Source organism: Procambarus clarkii, chromosome 5, assembly GCF_040958095.1.
Source record: "Procambarus clarkii isolate CNS0578487 chromosome 5, FALCON_Pclarkii_2.0, whole genome shotgun sequence".
In the NCBI taxonomy this organism is placed as follows: domain Eukaryota; kingdom Metazoa; phylum Arthropoda; class Malacostraca; order Decapoda; family Cambaridae; genus Procambarus; species Procambarus clarkii.
The window spans coordinates 40,194,368-40,222,093 of record NC_091154.1 but is presented as its reverse complement, the minus strand read 5'-3'; the positions used below and the strand labels follow the sequence as shown (position 1 = coordinate 40,222,093).

The 27,726-nt window shown below is 40.6% G+C and overlaps 1 protein-coding gene across 5 annotated transcripts; it reads right to left on the bottom strand.

The window, feature by feature from the left end:
- Positions 1–1,127: 1,127 nt before the first annotated feature.
- LOC123766199 (reticulon-4-interacting protein 1 homolog, mitochondrial) lies at positions 1,128–23,737 on the bottom strand. 5 transcript variants are annotated; one of them, XR_011222171.1, is made up of 12 exons: positions 23,362–23,737; positions 19,996–20,078; positions 17,769–17,994; positions 16,287–16,432; positions 15,055–15,210; positions 14,254–14,352; positions 13,611–13,804; positions 13,177–13,362; positions 10,631–10,785; positions 9,140–9,333; positions 7,904–7,941; positions 1,128–4,050 (listed from the first exon to the last, which is right to left on the bottom strand). XR_011222171.1 is itself a non-coding variant. In XM_069301678.1 (12 exons), exons 2-12 carry the CDS (start codon positions 20,041–20,043, stop codon positions 4,037–4,039), a joined length of 1,479 nt encoding a protein of 492 aa, XP_069157779.1. In that variant the 5' UTR covers positions 20,044–20,078; positions 23,362–23,736; the 3' UTR covers positions 1,128–4,036. The 5 variants fall into 5 exon arrangements, 4 of the variants coding, with proteins under 4 accessions (XP_069157779.1, XP_069157787.1, XP_069157795.1 ...); XM_069301678.1 differs by having other exon boundaries at positions 10,631–10,808; positions 23,362–23,736; XM_069301686.1 differs by lacking the exon at positions 23,362–23,737 and adding an exon at positions 22,907–23,333 and having other exon boundaries at positions 10,631–10,808.
- Between the last annotated feature and the right edge of the window lie 3,989 nt (positions 23,738–27,726).

Here is a 27,726-nt window from a genome sequence, read left to right as displayed (position 1 = left end):
CACATAAGTACACCAACTGCTTTTCTCAAAAACATAATTTCCCCTGCATGTACTCTTGATCACTCTGCCTCTTACTATACCAAACTTTCACTTCAATTAAGATAGTGTGTACTGAATATTAAATGTAAATAGACCTAAGAAAAGATACTTGCCATTTGTTAATGTTTACAAATGTATCACATTGTCTTTAAGGGTTAAGAAAATTTCATTATAAAAATATTCCTGGTCTGAGGCTGATGTTGAGAGACTGGCCCAGTCATGTTGTGCTGACACTGTTACATGCGTTGGGATTACAAAATTTGAACTGTTAATAAAGCATCAGTAGAAGCAATCATATGTAAGACACATGCAAGGAGCATGAACTGGTGGTGAAACACATCAAAAGGCTGGAAGAAGAGATGGTGTTGTTGGTTAAAGGTCAAACACTGTAGGGATCCTGATTTTGTTTCATATCAATCATATGAACAACAAAAATATGTATTCATGGTGAAATTAATGTATATAGTAGGCATCCATCAGTCTCAGGAGACTATGGTGTTGCGCTCTGGTTGTCGGTCTGGAGTGGCCTCTCCAGGGTAGGTTGATATGGAGGAGAAGCTGTTACCCAAGCAGCAGGTCCCCCCTCTCCACAGCGCTGAAAGTCTCCAATGGAAAGGCCAATGCCAATACGATTGGTTCCAGCGCCGTCGCAGGAACTGCGAGTTCCAGGGTAGACCTCGAAGTTGGTTAAAGAAGGCACAGGGACTCCAAACCTGGAGACCACCGTGGTCGGGACTGGAGAAGAACCACCTCATCAAGGGCAAGAACGACCCCAGCCTCCTGAAGCAGAGCCTGGGCCACACGACCCTCGGGAGGTGGACGTCCCGGTCTCACACCTACAGGTTCCAGACAGAAATCGCCCAGCCCCCTTTCACCCGAGGCCAGCCTCCTTCAAGACCAAGCAGAAGGAAGAGTGATAATTATTAAATACAACAATTATTATTATAAAAATTATTATAACTTATTATATTAATTATAATAATAATTGTCGTATATAATAATTATTACAATTTTTATAACTCCAGTAAGGCCCTCAACATTCATCCATACCAGCAGAGAGAATAGTGTTAAGCAGTTATACTGTAACAAGTAATCTCATCTTTATTCAGTAAGAAGACTGTACACAACACTTAACACTAACATTATTTACACCGCATTTACTTCAGCTATACATTAAACAATTTCATATAATTATTTTACACAAAAGGAAGACTTCGAAAAGTTTGATCACTGCTAAATATTGTCTGGACTGAATAATGGTCCAGGACAGACCGAAACATCGTCACTTCCTTTATCTACAGATGTACGAGTTGATTGTCCCCGTTAAAAAAAAAAAAAAAAAAACTATATACAATAACACACTGCAATATTAACCTCTTAAAAACAGCAGAAAGCATAGCAAGTGCTACTAATGAGCAACAGTCTTACAAGAATAAATAATCAGCACAATCACAGTACATTGATAAGTTATTGAGCATCAGTGACAAAAGAATCATGATCAGTATTCTTTATGTTTAATTCTTGAGCCTAATTATTCTACTCGGTCTCGTGTCCATAACCCCAGGGGGTCGGGAGTTGATCATTGTGCAATAGTTAAGCTTATCAAAAATGCCAATATTTCACACCTGAGCTTTTTAGTTATTTTAGGTGAAAACAGGATGACAATCTACATGTAACAGCCAGAGTTGCTTTTTATCTAATGTTACTGATTTCTTAGTATTAAATCGACATTATATTAACATACAGTATAGCAATATGCAGGCGATGAGTCACAATAACGTGGCTAAAGTATGAAGGCCATGACCACACACTAGAAGGTGAAAGGATGACGACGTTTCAGTCCGTCCTGGACCATTCTCAAGTCGATTGGGACGATGACTGAAACGTCGTCGTCCCTTCACCTTCTAGTGTGTGGTCTGGTCATCAGTATAGCAATATGTATCTTAATATTACATGTTAAAATGTTTTAAGAGATATATTGTATTCGTGTGAAGTCATGGCCATTTAACCCTACATGAGCACCCTGGGAAGTTTGCTCAGCCCAGAAAAAAAATGACTTTTTAGTTGTCTATGTAATTAAATGAAGACTTATGCTGATATTCCACTATCTTGTGATTCCCTGCATTAATCTGTCATTACGATGCACACTACTGAAAACAGTAACCTTTTTCTTTTGTTTGGCAGATGATTTGTTTGGGATTTTTAAAAACTTCAACGTGCTAATGCAGGGTTAAACAATGTTCCACTGGTTAGGCAATCACGTGAGTGAAGTGACCTTCACAAAAGTTGAAGTATACTAAAGTGTTAAAAAATCAAAGGAGAAAGAGGAATGCTAGAAAGGAAGTCACAAGTGAATAAAGCAAAAGACCTGGGAAACATCAATCACAAGAACAACTTAAAAGTTGAGAAGATATACACTGCCAGCAGATGGTGCCGCAGAGAGTAGCCAGAGAACAGAGCCAACAGTTGGAAAAGAAGAAGCCTCTTAACTTTCCCCAAAGTAGTGCTTCTATGGGAGAAACAGTGGTCAGCCTTTCTACTCCCTGTACGTATAAAAATATGGAACAGCATTAATAGCTTATTAAGATGGTCTAGAATATGTTAAGCCTAACATTTTCAATTTTACAATTTAGCCTTTATGATAACTCGATATGTAAGGTAGATCTGGGTTCATGTAGATTTATTTAAATTTCAACAGTTTATGACATACCAAATTCTTAATATACACCACATATTCAAATATAGAGCCAACTTTATGCCCTTCTATTGAAACTGAGCAATCATGTTTTCACCTATTACAAGAACTTTGTACTCTAAACTACTTTTACATTAATTACGTCAAAATGAAACGCATCTAGCAAGTGAACATACAGTGGACGGGAGATTATACTGCGACAAAATCCATCAGCTCACAGCCCAGGGTATTTTATACAACACAAACCACCGTAACTACAACGTCAAATGGAACATTCTTCAGTGTCTCATTCTTAACACTACACTACTTCAGTTTTACAGAGTAGTATATACCAATGCAGTATTCATTACCTTAACAAGAAAATTTAAACAAAATAGATAAATTACATATTTTTTCATAATATTGAAATAACTTGACTACAATCAAAATAATCACAATGTATGTAACAAATGTGGTCACACACAAGCTCGTCAGAGTACTTAATAATGGAAGTTTGCTCGATCTACAATAATTATACCCTAGATCCAACCTCGACTAATGTAATAAAAATATGTTGACATACTGTAGTGAGTGCATGGGTGTGAGCACCTTCTTTACAACACTTTAAGACAGCTCTCTTACAGTCAGTTAAATATCTGTGCTGTGTTGTTAATCACATCAACAGCACAGATCAAATGGCCAAGACTCGCAGTGTTGTACGGCTCCACACTAGATTCATACATAAAGCACAGTTTCAAGTCTAACTTCAAATATCTGAGGTAGAAATACTTTCATGTGCACATTTGATGCAGTATTGAACAAAAATGGTAACTCCACATATTAAAAAATTAAGAACTGAAATGAGGCCAGCTCTCTTGAAATACAGTATTAATGAAATTGCTGAATTGAGTGCATAAGGACTACAAGCAAAGAATTATTTTCTAACTTGTAAGATTAGTAGCAAAAAATGAAAGGAAGAAAGTAAGAGTATTGCTCAAATATGTACAGTACTGCTGTCTAAAAATATACGCAAATTGGTATACTGCAGATTGCTTGGCCAAATATTAACACTGCCCACCTGCAGGCTATGAGCCTTGAAGATATCCTTGATAAAACTACATTATTTTATAAAAATATATGTTGCGATTGTATCCCTATTGCATTGCAAATGACACTTTTCCTAAGAAGAGTGACAAGAATGTAAAAACTTCTAAATATAAATAGGGAAAAATACAAATTATTCGGCAGGACTATCTCAATCTTGGGACGAATTATCAAGCCAGTTAACCCATCAGTTTTACAAAGAACCTTCCATCCGTGAAGCTAGTGGTCTTGCCCTGCAAATGTTAAGGAAGTGTTCAAACACAGTCTAAAAATCATTAACAATATGTATGAACATATTGAGAAAAACACTAAAAAACCAGCATTGAAAGTAATGAAATGCCCTTTTCTGGGCGAGACCCAAAGGTTTCACAGAGCTATCCAGGCTGATATCGATGTATTAGACCCTGGCATCAGTCAAAGCGAATGGAGTTCTTAGACCTACCGGGAACCACGAGCCAGAACCTGGACCCATCAGAGAGGTATGAGGAGCAATGGCCTATAGAAACCCCTGTGTGGTTGGAAGCATTCTTTGTCTGCCATCGACTGGGTCAGGCACCCAGAAAGACAGGCACCCAGAAAGACAGGCACCCAGAAAGGTAGGCACCCCAAAACAAACCCTATCTGGTTAAAAATTGCTACTGAAGTTCGAACTGTTGGACAGAACTCGACAAATTAAAAACGAGCATGACGACACAACCATCACCAACCATCAGGGGGAAAGCTCCATACTCCCCATGCCAGCTATTCACCCCAAATTCTGAAGTTGGATGGCAAAACTGCAAAAAAACGCCAACCTGAGGGAGGAAGGGTTGCTGGAGAGCGTCCAGGTCTCACACACAAAATGGCATTTCATTACATTCAACGCTGGTTTTCTGGGAGAAGCCCCTTCGACTCTCCGGAGCTACTTAACCAAAGATTAAAACAAGAGGGACTTACCCAGGAGGCGGTCACCACTCACTCCTCAACTCATAAGTCAAGACAACTGGCTGCAACTGCCGACCCAATGAGACACACGCTTCACTAGGGCCAGGAACACCAACTAGGTAGTGAGCAGGCAGGACCCTGTTCGACCTCCAAAAACCCCATGCCTGAATGTCAGCTCAAGACATATTACCAAAGATGGCAGCCAATGCAGCAAACTTATGAACGTCATGGGTACAAGGATAGACCGCAGGCTGGCCAAACCGAATAATCCTGCAAATGACCTGAGAGACCCGTGCCCTGGAACAGGGAAGAAGGGAAACCCGGTCAACCTAATGCGTGTCTCTCGGCCACCGAGGCCATGGCGCACAGGTAACGCGGAAAGAGCTGCAACCGGACACAATGCATGATGCACCCCCGGCCGAACCAACCAAGCAACAACCACCCAAGGACCCCTCTGGAAAGCAGCGGTCTCATTCTTCGCAAGAGCAGGAGACAGCAGCAAACAAACCTACCACCAGGACCTCTGTGCCAGAAGAGAGCATGAAGCTTCCCAACCTGACCGTGCAAAAGCCAATGCCAACAGGAAAAAGAAGAAGAGCCTTCAAAAAACAGTCTTAAACCAAAGGTGCCACCACAAACCAAGGAGAAGAAAGAGAGCACCCGGTCCAACGTCCAGGATGGCTCAGGTGGCGCATGAGCAGGCTGGAGATGAAACAACACACGAGATAGCTTGCGGAACGGAGCAGAAGTAACATCCATCCCAAATGTCATGGGTTCGTATCCTGGCCGGGGAGGATTTACTGGGCGCAATTCCTTAACTGTAGCCTCTGTTTAACGCAACAGTAAAAATGTGTACTTGGGTGAAAAAACGATTCTTCGCGGCAGGGATCGTATTCCAGGGACCTGCCCGAAACGCTACGCGTACTAGTGGCTGTACAAGAATGTAACAACTCTTGTATATATCTCAAAAAAAACAAAAAAACAAAAATGCAAGCAGAAGAGGGATCTGGAGCTCCCCTTCCCCTCCCGGAGAGGGGGATGAGCTGCGCAGACAGCGGTGTGGTGAATGTTTTGACGTCATGCTCGTTTGCTCTTTTTTTACTTTGGGGAGTTCTGTTCAACAGTTTGGTTTCCAGTAGCAATTTTTAACCAGATAGGGTTTGTTTTGGGGCACCTACCTTTCTGGGTGCCTGACCCGATCGATGGCAGATACAGAATGCTTCCAACCACACGGGTTTCTATAAGCCATTGCTCCTTGTGCTTATCCGAGGGGGCCAGGTTCTGGCTCGTGGTCCCCGGTAGGCCTGAGAACTTCATTTGCTTTGACTGATGCCAGGGTCTAATACATTCGTATCAGCCCGGATAGCTCCGGGTAGCCAAAGGGGCCGCCCCCCCCCAGAAAATCATTATTCACATACTTTAAAAGTCAAACATTACACTGCAGTTATCACTGACATTTATTCTCTTGAAGAATACCCAACAAAAAAGTGGCTAGATTTGGCAACTCCTTGTCTGTTATTATTTGCAGTAAAGCTGTAAATATGACTGCAACTAATCCAAGCTTGCAAACTTAAGCATACATAGTTGTTCTTTTCCTATTTGTCAATAAAATTAGGGCTACCCTTGCCAATATAAAAACAAAATAAAATCTAATTTATTTACCCCATATATAACATGTTACATAGGACAGGTAAAAATTGTTTAAATGCACAATGAATTTTTATGACAATTGTATATTGACAAAATTTGAACAGCGAACTGCATTACTGTGATACAATTTTAGTTGTAAATTCATAACCTTTGAAAGGGTGAAGCTTAGGACAAAAAGACAATACTGAATATAATGAAATGCCTCTTTCTGGCAAGTCCTTGGTGGCTTCTTGATCGATAACTCCACCCAATTCAACATAGCATAGGATAACTTCAGGAGGCGGCAAGTTATTAACCACCACCTCTTGAGGAAGAGGAATGAGCAACACGGTTAAAGCCACTGAAGCCAGAATTGACACCACCTATGCCAAAACATGCAGGCTTCACTGGAGCTGGTTGGAGACCAGCTCCATCACAGCCCAGATGCACAAAACATATGCCAGATGAATATGGGCCCCTGTGATCCTCTGGGAAGGATCCAGAAAGTAAAGGAAGCTACAAGTGGAGCTTTCTACACCAGGTCTCACAAAGACCTGGTGTGGATTTAATTGGTGGAGCTATCCTGGTAGCTAGCATCAAGAAACCACCACAGGAGCCCTCCCAGACACCTTTGGTTTTCAAATATGCAGCAGTAATGATGACAGCAAGCCAAAACCCTGCAACCAAGCCTGATCTTACTTCATAAGAAAAAACCAGCGTTGAATGTAATGAAGCATCATTTTCTGGGTGAGGCCCGGAGGCTCCTCGGAGCTATCCAAGCCAATACGTATCTATTAGCTTTCTGGCATCAGTCAGAGTGCATGGAGTTCTTGCCTACCAGGGACCACGAGCCAGAACCTGGCCCCTGCACGAGGAGCAATTGTCTATAGAAACCCCCATGTGACAGAGCATTCTATGTCTGCCATCAACTGGGTCTGGCACCCAGAAAGATAGGCATCCCAAAACAAACTCCTATTCTAGGGAAAATATTGCTACCAAAAGCCAAACGAGTGGACAGAACTCCCCAAATGAAAATTAGCAAACAAGCATGACATCCTCACATTGCTGCACCTCTGTCTGTGCAACCCTCCCCCCCGGAAGAGGGAGCCCCAGACCTTCGCGCCAGCAAGGCCAATTTTCGTTTGGGGAGTTTTGTCCACACGTTCGGCTTTTTTTAGCAATATTTTCACCAGAATAGGGATTTATTTTGGGGTGCCTATCTTTCTGGGTGCCACACCTGGTCGATAGCAATGCTCCCAACCACACGGGGATTTCTATAGGCCATTGCTCCTCATGCTTCTCTGAGGGGGCCAGGTTCTGGCTCGTGGTCCCCGGTAGGCAAGAACTCCATGTACTTTGATGCCAGAAAGCTAATAGATACATATCGGCCTGGATAGTTCCGGGGAGTAGACGGGGCTTCCCCCCAGAAAAAGCATATATTAAAAATAAAATCTTCATGATGTGCCATTAAAATAAGCTTCAGAAGAGAGTAAATTGAAATGTTACTTAAATATTAATACCATATATACTTACAAAATGCCATTCCTAGATTCCTAATTGGTGTGTTAATACTGCAAAACAAAATATAGTGAGAGTTAGTACTATTATTTAAATAGTAGATGTAAGGAAATGTCCACACTTCAGCTCGGTCACGCTGCATATGAACAACACCTGGAAACTAAGTACTACTATATCTGCACATGACTGCATACAACAGACCAGAGTAACATGCCATCTCGGATTTAGGAAGCAAAGTTATTTAGTTAACTACTGTTACTCAGGTTCCCAAGATCTATTACATGACCATCAGAGATGATACGTACTCAGAACCTGTATAACAATTATGGTAGATCAACTTTTGGCATTCTAATAAACGTGAGGACAAATATAATGAAATTAAAAGTGGAAAATAAACAATAAGCAAAATTTAGGTTAAACCTCTATGACTACTTAATATTGTGAGATCAATTATGTCAGACAATGGTACCCAACCATGTGCAGGTAATTATCAAAATAATGCACAAAGCCAGGAAGACCATGTAACACAGAGTCAAGGGTTATTAAAAAAAAGCACTAAAGATTGTTCAAGATGCTAACACGAGAAAAAAAAACTGAATTGGTAAAGTCGGTGCTTTCTGAACATGTATCGATGACTTCCTTATGTTCAGTCATGCATATCTTTACTGAAATTGAAGTCAAGAGCTTCTTCAACACAGCTGGAGTGCTGCTCCATCCATCACTGCTCACCGTGTACATTAGCAAGACTTGCTAAGTGGACCTTTAAACAAATTTTTGCCTCTCTTCACTTGTAACTCCTCCCACAACAAACAACATATTACCCCCACAACATACATCAGTAACATTACATTTAATTTACCTTAACCCCAATATAAATGTGCACATTAACATAATCCAAAAGACTGTGCACAACTCACAATAAATCTCCCTGCAACAACTCTCTAAAAATATTCTTTACATTTAACAACTAATATCCTGTACCTGCCAATCATTTTCAGGCTGTGCTTCTCTGCTTTGTATGTTGTTCTGTTGTCATATAGACCACCACCCCAATTTCTTTCTTAACATTTTTAAGCTAATATATTTTTCATTACTGGAAAATATGTAACTACTGTGCCTGACACATCTGAAAACAAGTTACATTCAAATGACAATTTGCCTAAATTGTTTTGTGTATTAGTAAGATGGTTACTTCACTCACTATAACAGTATACTCTCACAATTAATCATACTTGCTCCTTTTGAACTTACCTAAATCGGATAACAGTTTTACCAATTTGTTCGCCTTTGGCTACATGTGCAAATGCCACCTCTGCATCCTGGGCCGAATATGCCTTGTCCACAACTGCCTGCAGTCGTCCTGCATCTATAAGTGGCGAAACCTTCTCCAACACTTCTCCATTGACCTCCAGAGTCCCCCATCTACCACCAGTCAACCATGGTGACTAAATGAGAAGTAACAAATTTATTATGTTGGTTATATATAATCAAACTTTTTCCTACAATTCCATCACTTTACTTAACCATGTATATTTATTTACATATATACTGCATCTATATAATTATGCTTACAATATGTATTAATAATACATAACTCTTTCATTGCCAAAGCCTTTTAATTTACAGCAAATGTCACTTATACCCAGGAGACCATTTACAGTCATCGTGTCATTATTCTCAGAGAATATTCTCATTTTAATAATTATACCACCTACTACAATTATTCCATACCTCGAACACTCTATAAACTACCCCAGAAATAATTATGTAATTCTCACTTTTGTCTTCACATAGTTCATATGCAATATATATGTAATAAACCCCCAGTTTAGTGTTTGTACAGAACTAGCCATATGCACATCAGCAATATAATATTCCTGACCACAGGTGGGATATTGGCAGACTTTTATACAGTACTGTATATACGCAGAGCATGTTCAGATTTGCTTCAATAATTATTACTAACAAGTGCATGGGGACTATTAAAAGGATCTCGTGTAAAAACATGATATGCAAAACATCAATTGCTAATGTTTATTGGTTAAAATGTTGCTCACGTGACACTTGCCGACACTGGCGAGACACATTCAAACATGTTCAGCATATTCTTGTATATTATACGTGCACTTTTGCATAAATGCATTGAAAAGCAAGAAAAATAATTTTAAGGCAGTTATGGTACGGCAATTTATAAAAGTACAGTAACCGAGAGAATTTGATGAATACTACATACTGTTCCCGGAGGGGGGGCGGGAGGGGGTTGAATTCCATTACCATAATGTATAAAATAAAACACATGGCTGCATGACATTAATGCAAGGGGGAGGGGGTTGGGGACTTTGACAAGCTGCTGGCTTCCTGTCCCTGTCAAGGCTACTAAAGATGGTGCCCTTCAGGTAAATAACTATACGAAGCCTTGGGATAATCGTAGGGAAATTAAGCAAGCTATCCAAATACTGTATTATACATTCATTTAAAAAGGTTATAGTTTCTGTTAAAAGTTTTTGATATTAAAGGTAGATGTAGTCAAGTACTGTACTGTGTGGCAACACAAAACATGGTCCCTGTTTTATAATGTATATATGAGGCAACCCAGTTATAGACAAAACTCATTACTGCAGACTGAATAAGATGAAATATTTGGCTGAATAATATGAATCAGTTAGATTTATGTGACATGAAGGTCATAATAGTATATACAGTATTATTAACCAATACCCAACAATCTTATGAAAAGTTTACCTTGGTGAACCAATATCTTGCTCTCATATATAAAGAATAGAGGCCACCAGCCACATAGCCATACGAATCCGATGCCAACAGCGATGAGGTAGTGGTGACGACAACTCCACCAGGAAGACAATGTTTTAAACAGGATTCGTGTAGCGCCTGACCCACTGTGTTGAGAATGACATCATACCTGAGAACACACGTGAGAATGGAGCCCAACCTCCTAAAATAATAGTACTTATATCAACTATTTGGTCAAATGTACAAAAAGCCAGCACTGAATGTAATGAAATGCCTCTTTCTGGTTAGGCTTCAGTGGCTCCTTAAAGCTAGTTACACTGAGGAAACTCCATACGACTCACATCAACCCCAGGAGTCCTTAATAGATTACAAGAGATCAGAGAAAGAATCTGGACCACTCAAGAGGTGCAGGCCATTGTTATGATCACCCTCACCAAGAAAACATTCAGAAAGTAAGCTAAGCAAAACAAACAGCTGCAAGGTTCACAGAGAAGTGAGAAACGAAGCTGTAAATGACTCTGCAAACAACTCGCCCAGCAGTCAGGCTATACCCACTTAGTTACAGCTGGCCACTGCTAGGCAGCAGCACAACAACAGCTGCCAGCTCCCATGTCAACTACTCTTCAATCTGGAGCCTAAAACAAGCAACATATGCACTTGGAAGGAGGGAAATACCAGGGAGCCACTGAGGCCCAACTAGAAAGAGGCATTTCATTACATTCAATGTTGGTTTTGTGGAGGGGCCAAACAGTGGCACCCTGAAACTAACCAACCATGGACAAGAAGAAAACCAAGACTTATCAGTGAGGAGGTGAGCTAAGATTATACTCTTGAAGAAGAAAAACCAGAGTAGGAATCCAACCCAGAGTAATACGACCAACAGGGATCCAGAACACAGACCAGGTATCAAGCTACCTAGACCCTGTTAGATCTCCAAAACCTCCAAGCCTGTATATCAACCAAAGACGCGTTAAATAAGAGGCATTCAAGAGATGCAAACTTGCACACATCACAGGGTCAAGGGTAGACTACAGGCTGGCTAGACTTAATAAAAGGTGTAGACAACCTGAAAGAAATGAGCCTTGGAACAGGGACCAAGGTAAACGATCAACAAACAACACATTCCCCAAAGAAGTCCGGGTGCTGTGCAAATAGCAACAAACAGCCACAGATGTCCACAACAAATGATGCACCCCCAGCCAAGCAACCTATGAATCAATAACCAAAAGACTCCTCTAAAAGCCAATGGACTCATTCTTCATCAGAAAAGAAGAAGACAGCAAGTGAAGAAATTGCCCACCAGGGCAGAAGGAACAAAATCCTGGCTTCCAGAGGAGAGCATGAAGCTTCCCCAACACAACAACCAGAAGCGAGTGCCAACAAATACAAAGCATTAAAGAAGGTATCACAAACCAAAGACATGACTGAGAACCCGACTGAGAACCCAACTGAGAGGCCAAGATGGCTCAGAAAAGAAGCAGGGTGGAGGTGAAAAAAAGGCATTAGAGTAGTTGATAAATTCTATCAACCTAATTTAAAGGAGATAATGTATGATAAGGGGACATCGGTGAAGGTTGGACACACAGTTAACACTTTCGGCTGGTAGGGACGGATATTGCATCTATAAATACTGTAACTACGGATGTCCGGCGGGGATGCATGTTGCGTCCAAAATTAAAATATTTGTTAAAATTCCATTTTTTCCGATCAATATGGGACATGTTTTAAAATGTGCGCCAACGTCTTCCCATTTTCTGTGATGGCCCATGTGGCATCACGGCACTGCCTCCCGTGCTGTAGGTCCATTATTATTGTGTCTATGCTCATGATCGCAGCAGGCTCCTCTCACGTCCAAAATATGTGCCCGTTCCGGCTATTTTTCCTCAGCTATATTTGTTACTGTCCTTATAAACACACTACATTTACTCCAAGATGGATAGTGATCAAGAACAGAGCCATTCCAGGACGAAAGCAGGGAAAGAAACACATCTGAGGGAGAAGCTACGTAGTGTTCGCCAAAAGTACAGCAAAGTGAAACTCACACCAACAAAAATTCCAGGCTTTTGTTGAAGAATTTTCTGATCTTGCTCTTGAAAGTGCCAAAAGTGACAGTGATGTAGATAGTGAGGTGGTTGAAACTGAAACAGCAGGTGAGGGTGAAATATTGAAAGTGAGGGGAATAATGATGGTTATGTTTATACCGTCACCCATGCAGGCCTATTAGAACTCGTACCGCACATACCCCAAGTACCCTACGCACCAGTTCTGGTGAAGCCTGGTCTACTGACAACACTGCACCATTTGTAGACAGTTTTACGTGTACACCAGGCTTGACTGTACCAGTACCAAGCACTCCTCTGGGATTTTTCGTTATTAATTATGTGAGATTTGCAAAAATTTATGGTATAAGAAAACTTGTATGCTACACAAAGCATGTCCAATGCTTCTAACAACACAAACAATAAGTGGGATAAAGTGAGTGTAAAAGATTTTGTAAGTAAAAGTAAAAGATGCTCAAAGATTTTTAAACAACATACTTTTCTCTCAGCATGAGCTCCTTATCAAAATTTGAGTTATCGTAAGTGATGACATCATCAGCACCCAGCAGGTGTGCCAGGGGTGCTGCTCGTGAGGACACCGTCGTGGTGACACTTCCCCCCCACGCACGCACCAACTGTATTGCAACGACTCCAACCCCGGAAACTGCTGCATGAACCAAAACTCTGCAAGGTTAAAATAAGCTGTATTTATTTATATACACTTAATATGCACACATATACACACAATCTGGAACCATTGGCCATAAGTATATCAAGAATGGGGGGGGGGAGGAGTTTACATACATATACAGATTAATATTATAATATAATTTACATTACAATTTTCATGTTTAAATTTTTCAAAGGTTTTATACACTTTAAATGCCTAGTGACCTCAGCATAAAATATACTAGAGCTGATGACAGTCTGACCTCTTGCCGGTAGTAGAGTCTGGGCCAAGTCCTCCTTGTGTTACCAGAGCATCCCAAGCTATCATGATGCTGTAGGGTAGAGCAGCAGCACCTTCATGAGTCAATTGTGATGGCTTGGGGGCCACCAGTTCCTCCGACACTACCACATATTCGCTCAGAGTTCCCGGATGATAAAATGGAACAGCAAGCCACACCTACACACAGACTCAGTGTTATCAGTTCATTAATAGCCAGTCTTAATTTATACTGTAATTTATATTTATTTATATATATTTATTATATATATACAGTAATTAGATACTGTACTGTATATTACAAATGAGTACTATAATATTAAATTACTAAATTTGTCAGGACATTCTATACGGTCTATATACAACTTTTCTACAACCAATTTTAGTGTAAAATTCAGGTTCTACAGTGTTAACAAACATTACAATTTCACTTATATTATGATACATAGAGTAATATCCTACACTCGCCACTGTCAACCTCCCCTAATTATGTGAAACTACTTTAAAAGTTTATTTTCATGATGGGAAACACGGTTGACAACAGCCAGCCAGGTGGGTAATATAAGTCTTGTTTACATCATATAGACTCTTTGCTTAGGAATGTTAGCAAACTAACTTTATTGGTTTACCTCTTCTCCTTGTTCCACACGTGTGACTGCCTTGCCAACAACCACCACCACTCCAGAACAGTCTCGCCCCAAAACAACTGGGAACTCACCATCCACATTCTAAAAGAAAAAATAAAGTACCTGTTTAGTGGTGAAGTTGTCAGTCCTCAGCTGCTTAAGAATGATATTGATGTTTTCCTCATAGAGAAGAAAATATTATTAACTTTTAGGAAAAGCCAACAGTACGAATTAAAACGTACGTTTATAAACGTATAAAAACATTTATAAAATATCGCAACAATTTGGCATGTAGGTGCAACACATACCGAGATACAGTACTGTATTAACCGACATAGGTAGCCGATTTTATGGTGCTCGCCACGACATTTACCACCACAATGCCAGTTGTCTGCCAGGTAGTTAATATCACCCATTTTTAAAGGAAATTCCTCAGTATAAGCAAATATGATCTCTAATCTACGTTATATCTACCTTCCCTTTAAAGTATTAGACAATATTTATATGAAACTAACATACTTGGCAGCCTTAAATGCAAGGAAAGCCCCTGGCTGACAACCAGCATCAACCCCCCAAACATTCATTATCAATATGCTTTGGTGGTGCTTTAAATTAATTTTATGTATACAGGTACAGTATTTAGTTTTGAACCATATTATGGGCCCATATTCTATCCAGATTACCAACTATTTTTCAGTATGGTGGCCACTGCTTACCCATTTTGGAAAACTGAGAATAGTTATTTCATGTTGATCAGTTCTTATTTGCTAGGACTTTATAATCAATTTATTATACTAAACTTACTGGATTATATTTATTTAACTGTCGTCTCAATACACGGCCATATCCTTCGGCCACCTTAATGTCCAGGTAATCAATTCCAGCAGCCTTCACTTGAATTAACACTTGGTGTGGCTCCACAATTCTTGGTGCAATGACATCTTCTACTACTCCAATGGCCTAAAATATAGAATTAAAGAATTAATGAGTGAACTTGTAAATGAGCTTTCATTAATAAATAGAGCATTTTGTTGCGTAAAGCGCTCCATTCTGGAACACCTAGGCAGTTTCCTTAAGCCTTAACACTGGACCCACACAGGACACTGATAGTGCAACACGCTTTAAACAGCTTTATGACCCGGAATGATGAAAACCTTTTTAAAGTGTCTTGTTCCTATAAACAAAAGGTGGGGAGCTTAGTGGAGAGGTATATCTTAGTCCAAGCTGAGGTAGCCTCTTCCTATGACACACTGACACCTCTCAAAATTCTCAAAACAATCTTCTGCATATTAAAATTTGCCAACAATCAAGTGGCCATCTTCACTTTAACATTGTACTGAGAGATACAGTATATGCATGTCACTGCTGGACAAAAAAATAAATAATAATACAATTTAAAAATTTGCACAGGAATTCCACTAAAAATAATTGTACAACAAAATCAACAGTATTAAATACTATAATACAGTATTGTTTTCGAAAGTGCATATTGTTTTTCATAATAAACATAAAATAAAAAATATGCAACAACTTTTGCCAGACTAGCCAGACATGAATATTTTCAATACACTACCCCCATTAACCAAAGCATGTCCAGTTAATGGGAGTTAATCCTTATTACCCACAATGTATAGTTTGTGGGTAATAATTCTGACCGTAGAGTTTGCCTTTAGTTCTCCCAAGTAATGCACCTTACATAACAATACACGGTGCAAAATGCCAAAGATGCCTGTATATTAAGCTTGCCTAACTGTAATTCACAGGCTTTATAGACACTCAGGAAGATATATTTATGGGAGTGGCAGAATTCTAGCTCAGCATGTGAACTTCTGGCAGTCTCATGAAAGTAACCATATTTTTCTAGATATAAAGGTCATTTTGCATGGCTTTGCTCTGCATGAGCCTTTCAGAATACTGTACATTCACCACACAAAGCAATGGTTTACCATACATTAATTCTTTTTATTTGAATAAAGTAATGGTATTTCATGTACAAAATATTTGAAAAATACAATTACACACCATTGTTAGCTTACCTCCAATCCTCTGTAGCTGTTGGCCACTACAGCTCTCATGCGCTGGGGTGCAACTATACTACTCTGAAGCCTCATTCCCAGCAAGATGCCACAGAGGCTTCCAGCAAAGAAACACGCTCCACCGAAGTATATGTGAGTTCGTGTCACTGAAAAATCCCATGTTATGGCCAAGTGCCCATATATAATACAATATAATACAACAAGTAGAGTGCAGTGGAAACACTACTCTCTGGGCTGGTCACTCGGGTGCTCAATTAGGAATATTTCGCTCCCCAAGGAATATTGTGAACGTGTGCCACAGGTTTGCCATCCCTGCTCTAGGAGAATCCCAGGAAAAACCCCACCCCAAGACCAAGTCTGGAAAAAGGGACATGGACTTAAGATCAAAGCATGCTTGCATCAGAGCATACTCTGACCCAGGCTGGAGTTCACAATGTGTCATGACGAGCGGGATATTGCTTAGTGGAGTGACCAAGAGGCCTATGCTTTTAAAATAATTTATTGCATCAGAGCATACTCTGACCCAGGCTGGAGTTCACAATGTGTCATGACGAGCGGGATATTGCTTAGTGGAGTGACCAAGAGGCCTATGCTTTTAAAATAATTTATTGCATCAGAGCATACTCTGACCCAGGCTGGAGTTCACAATGTGTCATGACGAGCGGGATATTGCTTAGTGGAGTGACCAAGAGGCCTATGCTTTTAAAATAATTTATTGCATCAGAGCATACTCTGACCCAGGCTGGAGTTCACAATGTGTCATGACGAGCGGGATATTGCTTAGTGGAGTGACCAAGAGGCCTATGCTTTTAAAATAATTTATTGCATCAGAGCATACTCTGACCCAGGCTGGAGTTCACAATGTGTCATGACGAGCGGGATATTGCTTAGTGGAGTGACCAAGAGGCCTATGCTTTTAAAATAATTTATTGCATCAGAGCATACTCTGACCCAGGCTGGAGTTCACAATGTGTCATGACGAGCGGGATATTGCTTAGTGGAGTGACCAAGAGGCCTATGCTTTTAAAATAATTTATACACAGAATTATTTTCAATCCTATGTAACAGTCATGAAGTCTGGAGGTCTATAACAAAAATTTAGTGACTGGTGTATCTATTTATTCACCCAACTTATTAGTCTTAGCAACAAAATGTTTTGTAATTCATACAAATATAAAGCCAAATTATAGATTAATATTCTTTATACTTCATGTTCATGGTATAAAATCTGAATGTAGGGTAACAAAAGGCAAATACAGTATCTAGATTATTACAGAATCTATAATTTAATAAATAATTTGCCAAAAATGCTGTGCATACTAGTGGCTTCATTAAATATACATATTCTATACCAATTATACAACTACTGTTGTATAATTGTTTATATATTTTTAAATAACAATTACTATTATTATTACTATACTAAAGAAAAACAATAATAATAATAATAATAATAATAATAATATACACAATTCAACATACCTTCAGTTAGGAAAAATATTAAAAACTTGCTATAAAATTCAGAAGGAGAGAAAGCACTTAATCTTTCCCTTAGCTTAGCAAGCCAGTCGCAAAATTTTTCTGCCACATCTCTGCCGATCCTTTGGTTCTTAATAGAAACGAGAGCACTGTTGAAGGATGCTTTGGCCCCAAGTCCCAAAGATCTAAGAATACTGGCGAAATGAGTTGTAGCCGAGTGCAAAGTTACCTGTGAGTAACAATCGCAATTTTAGCACCAAGAATCAATCCAAACATTACATACTTAGATATGGTAATTGTAAACAGTAATGAAATACTGTAGGTAATCAACTTATTGCTGAAGTGGAAAAACAACAATCAGTAATTATGGTCAACATCACTGATGCACGGAGATGAGAAGGGTGTGCAGGAAGTACCGTAGTGTACAATATAATGCAAGGAGAGGAATGCACAAAGAACACTTAGACTGGATAGTAAAGCAGAACACTATAATTAATAATATTTTGGTTAAAAGCTACATTACCTTTAATGTCACTGAAAGATGTACACAGTGCAAAAGTAGGCAAATCACACGATTGAGCAGTGTGTGTGTGTGTGTGTACTGAAATCATTTGTGCACACTGAATGAATGGGGTGATGGTAGACTGGTGGAGAGAGTATATTTACGCAAATATGAGGGTAGAAACAAGTGTGAAAGGCAGAAAAGATGGAAATGCAAGGCAAGTTAGTGTATAAGAAAGTAAAGATTGGGCATAACTTCTGGGATGATTTTTGTTGCTCTGTGCTGAACTCTTTCTTTGTAATCAAAGATTCACTTGATTATTCCAAGAGTTTAGTAAAGAGTACAGGTGATGCAATAAGTACAAGCACGTACAATGGGTACATGGGGTGTATCAGATCAACCTGTTCTCACTATCTCATTTTACTGTTCTAGAGGAGTAATGGGTATTGGCTTCAATAACTAAGGTGGGGTCCCCATAGGTTCCAATACCTTCAACATAGCAAATGCATCAACATTTGATGCTTCTTACATTACTGAAAATGAGCCAAATGAATGTAATGGACTTTAATGTTCTGTACTATGAAGCACTGTGTCAGTTTACTTTAATTGGCATTTTTCAAGACTTTGACACCATCACCATACCCAGTAAAGTTGTCAATGGCTTCTTTCTTGAGAACAACTGATAATTTAATATCTGATATTAATAGGAAAGGTAGAATAGCAATTTCAGAACGTTTTAATGTTTTCAAGGACAAGATTTTGGTAACTGGCCACTGGTTCTCAAGTCATCAGGGGTCAGATTAAAATGTTACCCTTATAATAAACTTTTGTCAGTCTGCCAGAAAATATAAAAGAACAAAATAAAATAGAGCACCTAGTATTTGAAGAACAAATTTAAATATTTACTAGAAGCAAGCACACACAACAAAACAAAATTCTTACAATTACTCCTTTTCAGACATCTTTCACATTTTGACATGCTATTATAATACATTTAAAGAGTTCCTCACGTTTTCCAGGCTTAGATTTATTAAACGATGCAGGCAATACAGAATTGTTTGTTGCAGGTGGCTGACAGCCAGCCAACTTTATTGTTGGGAGTGAATTACTCGCACACACAAAACTAGGTCAAGAATTATGTGACACACTTAGGCATTAGTAGAAAGCTGTGCAGTATATACAGTAGTATATTGTTATTATTAATAACAAAAATAATAATGCTCATAGGCTACTGCCACACATAATAAGATTAAACAATTAATAATTTAAATATTGTAACAATAAATAAAATGCTAAAAAATACAGTACAAAATCTTGTATATTCAAATGTTGAATAAATAGCCATGTGGGAGGTTGCTTTAATCCATATTTATACACCATAAGACATAACTACTGTACAGTATAGCATAATCCACTGACACTCCAATTTTTAAGCCATTTCCTTAACCCCTTTTGCTGTGATAAGCAGAAATGTATGCTTCATGAAAAAAGTAAAGTGCAAAAAGTAAGTTTTAAAAATTGCATGAATAATAAAGTACTGTAATAATAAACTTTTTGAGAAAATCCGTAGGAGCTGTAATAAGGGTTTGCCATGCACACGCCCTAGTCAACTAGGCCATGACATGGTTAGCTCCTACGGATTTTTTCACTGACACATCACATTAGTGTGATTACTCTCTGTGGAATAAACTTTTTGTTAGCATAAGAAAAAGAATTATAGAGCTTCACCTGTACAGACTCTGCTCTCTCTTGAGCCAGGAAGATAAGGTAATCCATCCCTGGTCCTAGCTCTGATGACTACAGCATTGTATCTGTTGAAAGATTGATTCCATTAGTGTGAAAAGACATACCCAGAATACAGTGGGAGAATTACTGTCGAGGACAGGAAGTCTGTCCCTGACAACGGGAGAATACTGTATTTAGATCAAATTTTATCACTAATGTTAGGACCATTAAGTTTATCACTATAAATTCTTCAGGAAAACAGTATGTAGAATGAGGTCTTTTGTAAACAGAATGTTCATGACATACTTTTCTTAAAAGGGTGTTACACAGTTTACAGTCTAAAATACAGAGGACAACAAAAAGACGGAGAGTCACAATGATCAAGTGTCACAAAGCAGGGACCATATGTGAAAAGTGAATGTGCTAACAAACAAGACAAGGTTCATAAAGGATGAATGAATGTCTGAAATATTTATACTTTACAACACACAAGGATCACTATACAGTATACATACGAGTGATGGAGTGTGGAGTGTGGAGCCACTCATTCTTTGAAGCAGTGTAGTGAAAATATGGTGAATGGATAGGTGCCATTAGTTAATATTGTTTCTCTTCTTTCCTTACATATAGTACTACAGTTCTTCCTTCTCTAGGCCCATATCTTCCCAACGATAGTAGGTCAACCACACTTTCAAGTTTACATGCAACTCCTCAAACATTAGTTACACAATTATGAGAGGACAGACGATATATTCAAAATGAGTACAGTACTGAGTATTAATTGAAAAAAAGACATCGCGACACAACAAACCAACAAACGATTGTTTAGGGTTTGAGAAATTAAATTGTATTACCAAATATGGTTCTTATTTTGACTACTGTACATCTCTTTGTTGTGCACATCAGTCAGTCAGTTTAAGTATCAATTCAGCCATATCAAGCAGCGAATAAGTTCACAACAAGTTGCCATATTTCCAAATTGCTCTCGATTTAAACCACTCATTGTAACCTAACTCATCCAAATAAGTATTACTAGATGGAAGGGACAAGTTAGTTCCCATTTTCCATTGCTGGGGACAGGAAACTTGTTAGGAGAACCCTCAAAAGTTCTTTAACTCCTGGGTACCTATTTACTGCTAGCTGAACACACATCGGGTCTGGTAGCTAAGTGGACAGCACGCAGGACACGTAATCCTGTGGCCCGGGTTCAATTCCCGGTGTCGGCAGAGACAAATGGGCAGAGTTTCTTTCACCCTGATGCACCTGTTACCTAGCAGTAAATAGGTACCTAGGAGTTAGACAGTTGTTATGGGCTGTTTCCTGGGGGATTGTGTGTGTGAGAGAAAAAAATTAGTAGTTAGTAACAGTTGATTGACAGAGTCGAGAGGCGTGCCAAAAGAGCAGAGCTCAACTCCCGCAAGTACAACAAGGTGAATACAACTAGGTGAATATATCAGGTACTATATGAAATGTTCCCCAAATGCTGCTGTCCTGCTGCAGAGCTGAACCTGGAACTTCTGGGCAGTGACCTGTCCTTGATTACCATAGCACTCATGCTGTGTCTCATCGTGGTACCTAGAAACTAGTAAAGATGATCTGTGCATCACTGTACAGTAGACAGCATCAGATATTTTTTAACACGTATTCAGAGTTTAAGAATCGGTTGAAAAATTAACCCTTGCCTAATCTAAGATTGAGGATGTATATTGCAGAGGCAAAGGTTACCTTGAGGTTACCTTAGGTAACATGCTGCACTATTTGAATAATGGCCTATAAGGGACTGTCCTTTTAAATTTTGCCCAAGAGGGCAAGTTCATTGGGCAGCATCACTCAGCCCATGAGTGAACGTATCACCATAGCAACATGTACAACACCCCTAACAGGAAGAAAACATGACACAGCTGGGAGATAACTTTGGCAAACATTGGATTTATAATAGTAAATCATTGTTTAGATACAGGACACAAAGCAATGTATTGAGCCCAATAACATATGTTCACACTGCAGTATCCTGTATCCCAAGTGCAGAGTTTTATGGGCCTTTAACCAGAATATATTCCAAAACTTTTAGGTTAGGTAAAAGTAATTATTCACCCTATTCTTCAGTTACTAATAGGAAAGCACTGCACTTTTTTTTTTTTTTTTGGGGGGGGGGGTACAGTCCAACCTTGCAAAAAACAAAGAACAAAATAACAAAACATTTAGGAAGTGTCAAACATTACTGTAATATATAGCTTGAGGGGTTATTCAATTGTACTTTTTATATTTTTATATTTATTAATTTTTTTATTTATATATACAAGAGTTGTCACATTCTTGTACAGCCACTAGTACGCATAGCATTTCGGGCAAGTCCTTAATCCTAAGTTTCCTGGAATACGACCCCCACGAAGAATCGTTTAACAATCAGGTACCCATTTTACTATCGAGTTAAACAGAGACTACAGTTAAGGATTTGCGCCCAGTAAATCCTCCCCGGCCAGGATACGAACCCAGGACAAAGCGCTCAACGCCAGGTGAGCATCTTACCACTACGCCACGGAGACTGCTAAAGATTTATATAACTACCTTACCCCTGTACTGTCAACCCATGTCTGTTTTTTTTTAAACACCGCTGTTTGTTGACCTAATTATATTTGTGCTGCTTTTTCAGCCATGTTCCCCCCTTTTCTTATTTTTATTTGTTCTCAACACATTTTATACTTTAAACTCAATTAGTATTAAGTTTTAGTCTTTAATGTTTTTCCTGCCCGAAACGCTTTACGTAATAGTGGCTTTAGGCATTGTATGTACTAGCTCTATTTATAAACCTTGCAATTTTTGTAAAAATCTCTTGTATGTATGTACCTTACCTGAATAAACATTTATATTTATTTATTTTTATATTAACTACCAGTACTGCCTCTCTACTGACCCTGCCAGGTGTATACTAAGGACAGCAACCAAAGCTACTTGACTTCTTCTTTAGGCTGATGTTCAGAACCTTAGACCATAGTGGAACGTCTTACCCACCACCACCACCTCTCCTACACCCAACTGTTGCTTCAGGTAACTTAAAAGACATTTTCTCGTGTCTTCCCAAGTATGATCACACTTTTAACCTGCATAATGGTCTTATCTCCCAGCCACCCACATGAACTATACATCTTGGGACCATTGAGGATGATAAGCACCACTAATAACTAGTTGTCAACAAGGCACCAGCTTCAAATGAGGAGTTTACTACAGTTTACTACAGTAAAGACTGGGTGGTGGAGGGAGGTGGCCTCGCCCCTGGGTCAGGTCACGTCTCTCTACACACACTCTACACCTCTTAAACACTAAGACAATCGCTTAATAAAGCTGCAGGAGGAGGTGTTAGCGCCTCACCTGGGCACTTGAGGGACTCCCGAACACCGATGCTAAATTAGCAGACGATGCTGCGGGGCGCCATCTGTGGGGGACCGGCCCAAGCCCGACCTCATGGTGGGGCCCGGCACTCCTGCACCACCTCCCATACCCGTCCCCCTTCACTCTCCGTACATCCTGGCTCTATATTTGTATTTTAACTTCGCTTCTGTAATGTAGTTTGCTGGCTAGTTGGGGAGTACGGTAGCGGTGGCCTTAGTCAGCTGCTAGGTTGATATAAGCCTCGAGGCTACCGTCAGTTGCAAGGGTACTGCAGGAGCAGTATGAGGGAGGAGGGAAGGTGTTGCAGGAGCAGGAGGCCGCCGAGGGCACCCCAACACTATACATGTTCGACCGAAAAGCTTCCCCTTCAGGGAATCGTTTTCGGCAGGTGTACCGGTTACATTTTCTATGGTGATGTTCTGTACACAGTTTTCTTTTACTTACAGGGGGATTATATTATAATTATACACATATTCATAATAATGGTACATTCCCACAAAGCCACTAACACCCATGGACTCCTGATTCAACCTTGACGCCTCCTCCGCCTGGGAATCGCCGGATCACGTTTGGTTTTGCGATTTTGGATTTGATAGCTGCCGTTTGGCATCTGTATTAAACGGTCCGGTTGTACAACGCCTGGCGCACATATCGTCTTGGGTCACCGGATTGTTGATAGTTTTTTTTCGCGTGTTCTGGCTGGTTCTCCTGGCGGGGGTGACGGTGTCCGGCGCCGGTTTGGCCGAGAGGTGCAGGGAAATTTTTTAATTTAAATTTTGCCCCGAGGGGCGAGTTTATTGGGCAGCGCCACTCATCTTGTGAGTGGACATACTGCCATAGCAGCATCTACAACACTCCCCAAAAGAAAGAAAACTCGCTGGGTTGTTCATCCTGTCACTTGTACCCAGACACAGCTGGGACTTGCTTAACTGTCTCAGGTGATCAGCTCCTCAAACAAGAAGATTAACATCTGTCAACCCTTAAAAGCTTACGTTATCTTGTAGGTGCAAAATGGGGGAATCTTTTAAGGACAGTAACAATATTTGACTAATAGTGTTTTCCTAACTCAAACAATGTGGGGTTTATTATTCTACACATATGTCTCTCAGGTGTTCACATTCACGTAGATAGTGGTCAAGGCGGTGTCCGTCACTCTCATCATAGATTCTGCAACTTCGCTAATCAACTGTTGTTTCCATTCCGTATCTCCATGGATATTTATATCTAAGACGGATTCTCGCTATTACTGATTCTATCGCGCGTCCTCCTCCTCTTCGTCCATAATGACTGGGATTGCCAGCTGCAACCATGTTGTACCATCGTACAGATTCACTGGTTTGTGCTTCTATCCTCCTTTCCTCAGTTTTCCTCGAGATACTTGTGCCTCATTTCTTGTGGTATGTTGGATTTTTTTCGTTGCTATTTCATTAATGATAATCCTGCATGAGTCATCCTCCCAGGGAGGTAACCTCTCTACAGGCAGGAGCTCACGGGCTTGCTCAAGCAGGTGAAGTTCTTCGAGGTAGCAGACTGATCTGTGAGGCCTTTTTTTGCTTCTCCTGTTTCCCTCTGAAAGTAGCACAGAACTCAGTTTTTGGCCTTCCTTCCTGTGAGGTAATCTTCAACCCATTTCAAGAGTCTCCCCTTGACACCCATGCATACAAGCTCGTCCAGGATCGCAATCCCCTGCGATTTGTCGAAGGCTCCTTTGATGTCAACAAATTCAAATTCAAAGTCAAATGTTTATTCAGGTAAAGTACATACATACAAGGGGTGATACAAATATTGATGAGTTTATAGATAGAGCTAGTACATACAATGCCTAAAGCCACTATTACGCAAAGCGTTTCGGGCAGGAGTACCTAGCCATGTCATTAGCCAAGTAATTAACTATACAGTTTGCTGTGCTACGTCCTGTAACAAATCCATTGATCCCCTCCCCTAACCTGCCTATTTTGTGCAGCAGTCGGTTTAGGATGATCCTTTCAAGCATCTTGCAAGTGCATGACATGAGATTGATAGGTCTGTAATTACCAGGGTCATTGGGCTTCGGTATGAGAACAATTATTGCATGTCTCCATTATGTGGGCGACACTCCACTTAGGAATGACTTGTTAAACAGGTGGAATAGTGGATTCCCAGACACTTCACACAGTGCATTGAGTATATCGTAGGTGACGCCATCTTCACCAGGTGCAGTTGGTGGGTCTTGGTGGGCTCCTGATGTGCCCTTAGCCGTGGTGGGCGGCTGGCTTCTGCTCTGCCGGGGGACACTGGATGACTTTTGCGTTTTAGTTGGGGGCCGAGTTTTTGGTTTTGCTACCTGGTGTTCTCTGTGTGGGGCGGGGCCGGTGCTTGTCACCCCGAGGGACTCCTGAGGCTCCCCAATCATCTGCCTTTCTACGTTTTTTTGCCGCGAGGCATATTAGTTTACAGCGCTTGGCGTCACTCGTTTCGCGATTCGGCTTGGCGATTCACCTTTCCGGGCTTCGCGATTAACCCTTCACGGGTATGCCGAGGCGGATCCGATCCCACGGTCGTTGTCGCCTCTAAATCAACAAAAACAACAACACTAACACCCATTGATTTCTGGTTCAGCGTTTGTACTGGGAGGACGTCTGATTCCTGCTCTACCTGGGGTTACCCGGAAAGTGCTGCAAAATTTCTTGTTAATCTACTCGAACTCCATAATTTCAACTAGTTGAGCAAAAATGCAGCAGCATCTTCCAATAATTCCCGGGCCAGAGCAAGAACAAAACGCCCACCGCGTCCCGAGTACATACCAGATTACCTCTATTATTCTTGCACCTCTTGACCAAGACAGTGCTGGTGCCTCTCTCCAGCTTTTTGGAGGAATGTCTCACAACACTACAGAGGCCCAACAGGTAATAATCACAACCTGTTTTCCGACGCCCCAAGACGGAACCGGAGCCGATGACCTTCTCAACGTCGAAGTTGACCCCACTACACGTCTTTGAAACGTGTGCGTTATTGATGTTTGTTATAAGAAAGGTACAGTGATCATTATAGTGGGATAGTGATCAGATGTGGTCGTAGGTTGAGTCACTTGACGCAGATATCAGTAATATTTTTTGTTTAATGTATATATACAAGAGTTCTTACATTCTTGTAAAGCCACTAGCATGCATAGCGTTTTGGGCAGGTCCTTAATTTTAGTTTTTTCTTGGAATACGACCCGCCATTTCATTTATCAACCAGGTACCCATTCACTGCTGGGTGAACAGAGGTAACAGTCAAGGATTGGTGCCTAATTAATCCTCCCCGGCCAGAATACGAACTCAGGCCAAATAGCTCGCGAAGCGCAAGGCGAGTGTTTTACCACTGCGCCACAGAAATTCACAATTCTCATGGATGTAGTTATTGTGGGTATTATCATGCAGGCAGGAGTTTATAGAGATAAGGAACTGTCTACTTGAGGGCCATCTGTTGACACAGAACTATGTCAAGGTCGTCGGCAATGATTAGATAATATTTGTCGAGTTTATTGGTTATAATTCAGTTTCTAAGATTGTTAAAAAAAATTAATTATCATATTATGGATTCCGCACACTGCCACGATTATAAATGGATAAATGGAGGCTTAAGATCATTTGTGAATAGAACAAATATATATCTACCATAGTTATCTCCTTTGCATAGTAAATGACTGTACACTACCTCACCGCTTGATGTTAAAACTGCAGTTCTGGATAACCGGGTTATCTTGAGGTTATCTTGAGATGATTTCGGAGCTTTAGTGTCCCCGCGGCCCGGTCCTCGACCAGGCCTCCACCCCCAGGAAGCAGCCCGTGACAGCTGACTAACACCCAGGTACCTATTTTACTGCTAGGTAACAGGGGCATAGGGTGAAAGAAACTCGAAAGAAAGAACCACCTGAGCACCGGGGGTCTTGTGAACCATCTGAGCACCGGGGGTCTTGTGAACCATCTGAGCACCGGGGGTCTTGTGAACCATCTGAGCACCTGGGGTCTTGTGAATCATCTGAGCACCGGTGGTCTTGTGAACCATCTGAGCACCGGGGGTCTTGTGAACCACCTGAACACCGGGGGTCTTGTGAACCATCTGAGCACCGGTGGTCTTGTGAACCATCTGAGCACCGGGGGTCTTGTGAACCATCTGAGCACCGGTGGTCTTGTGAACCATCTGAGCACCGGGGGTCTTGTGAACCACCTGAACACCGGGGGTCTTGTGAACCATCTGAGCACCGGTGGTCTTGTGAACTATCTGAGCACCGGGGGTCTTGTGAACCATCTGAGCACCGGGAGACTTGTGGACCATCTGAGCACCGGGGGTCTTGTGAACCATCTGAGCACCGGTGGTCTT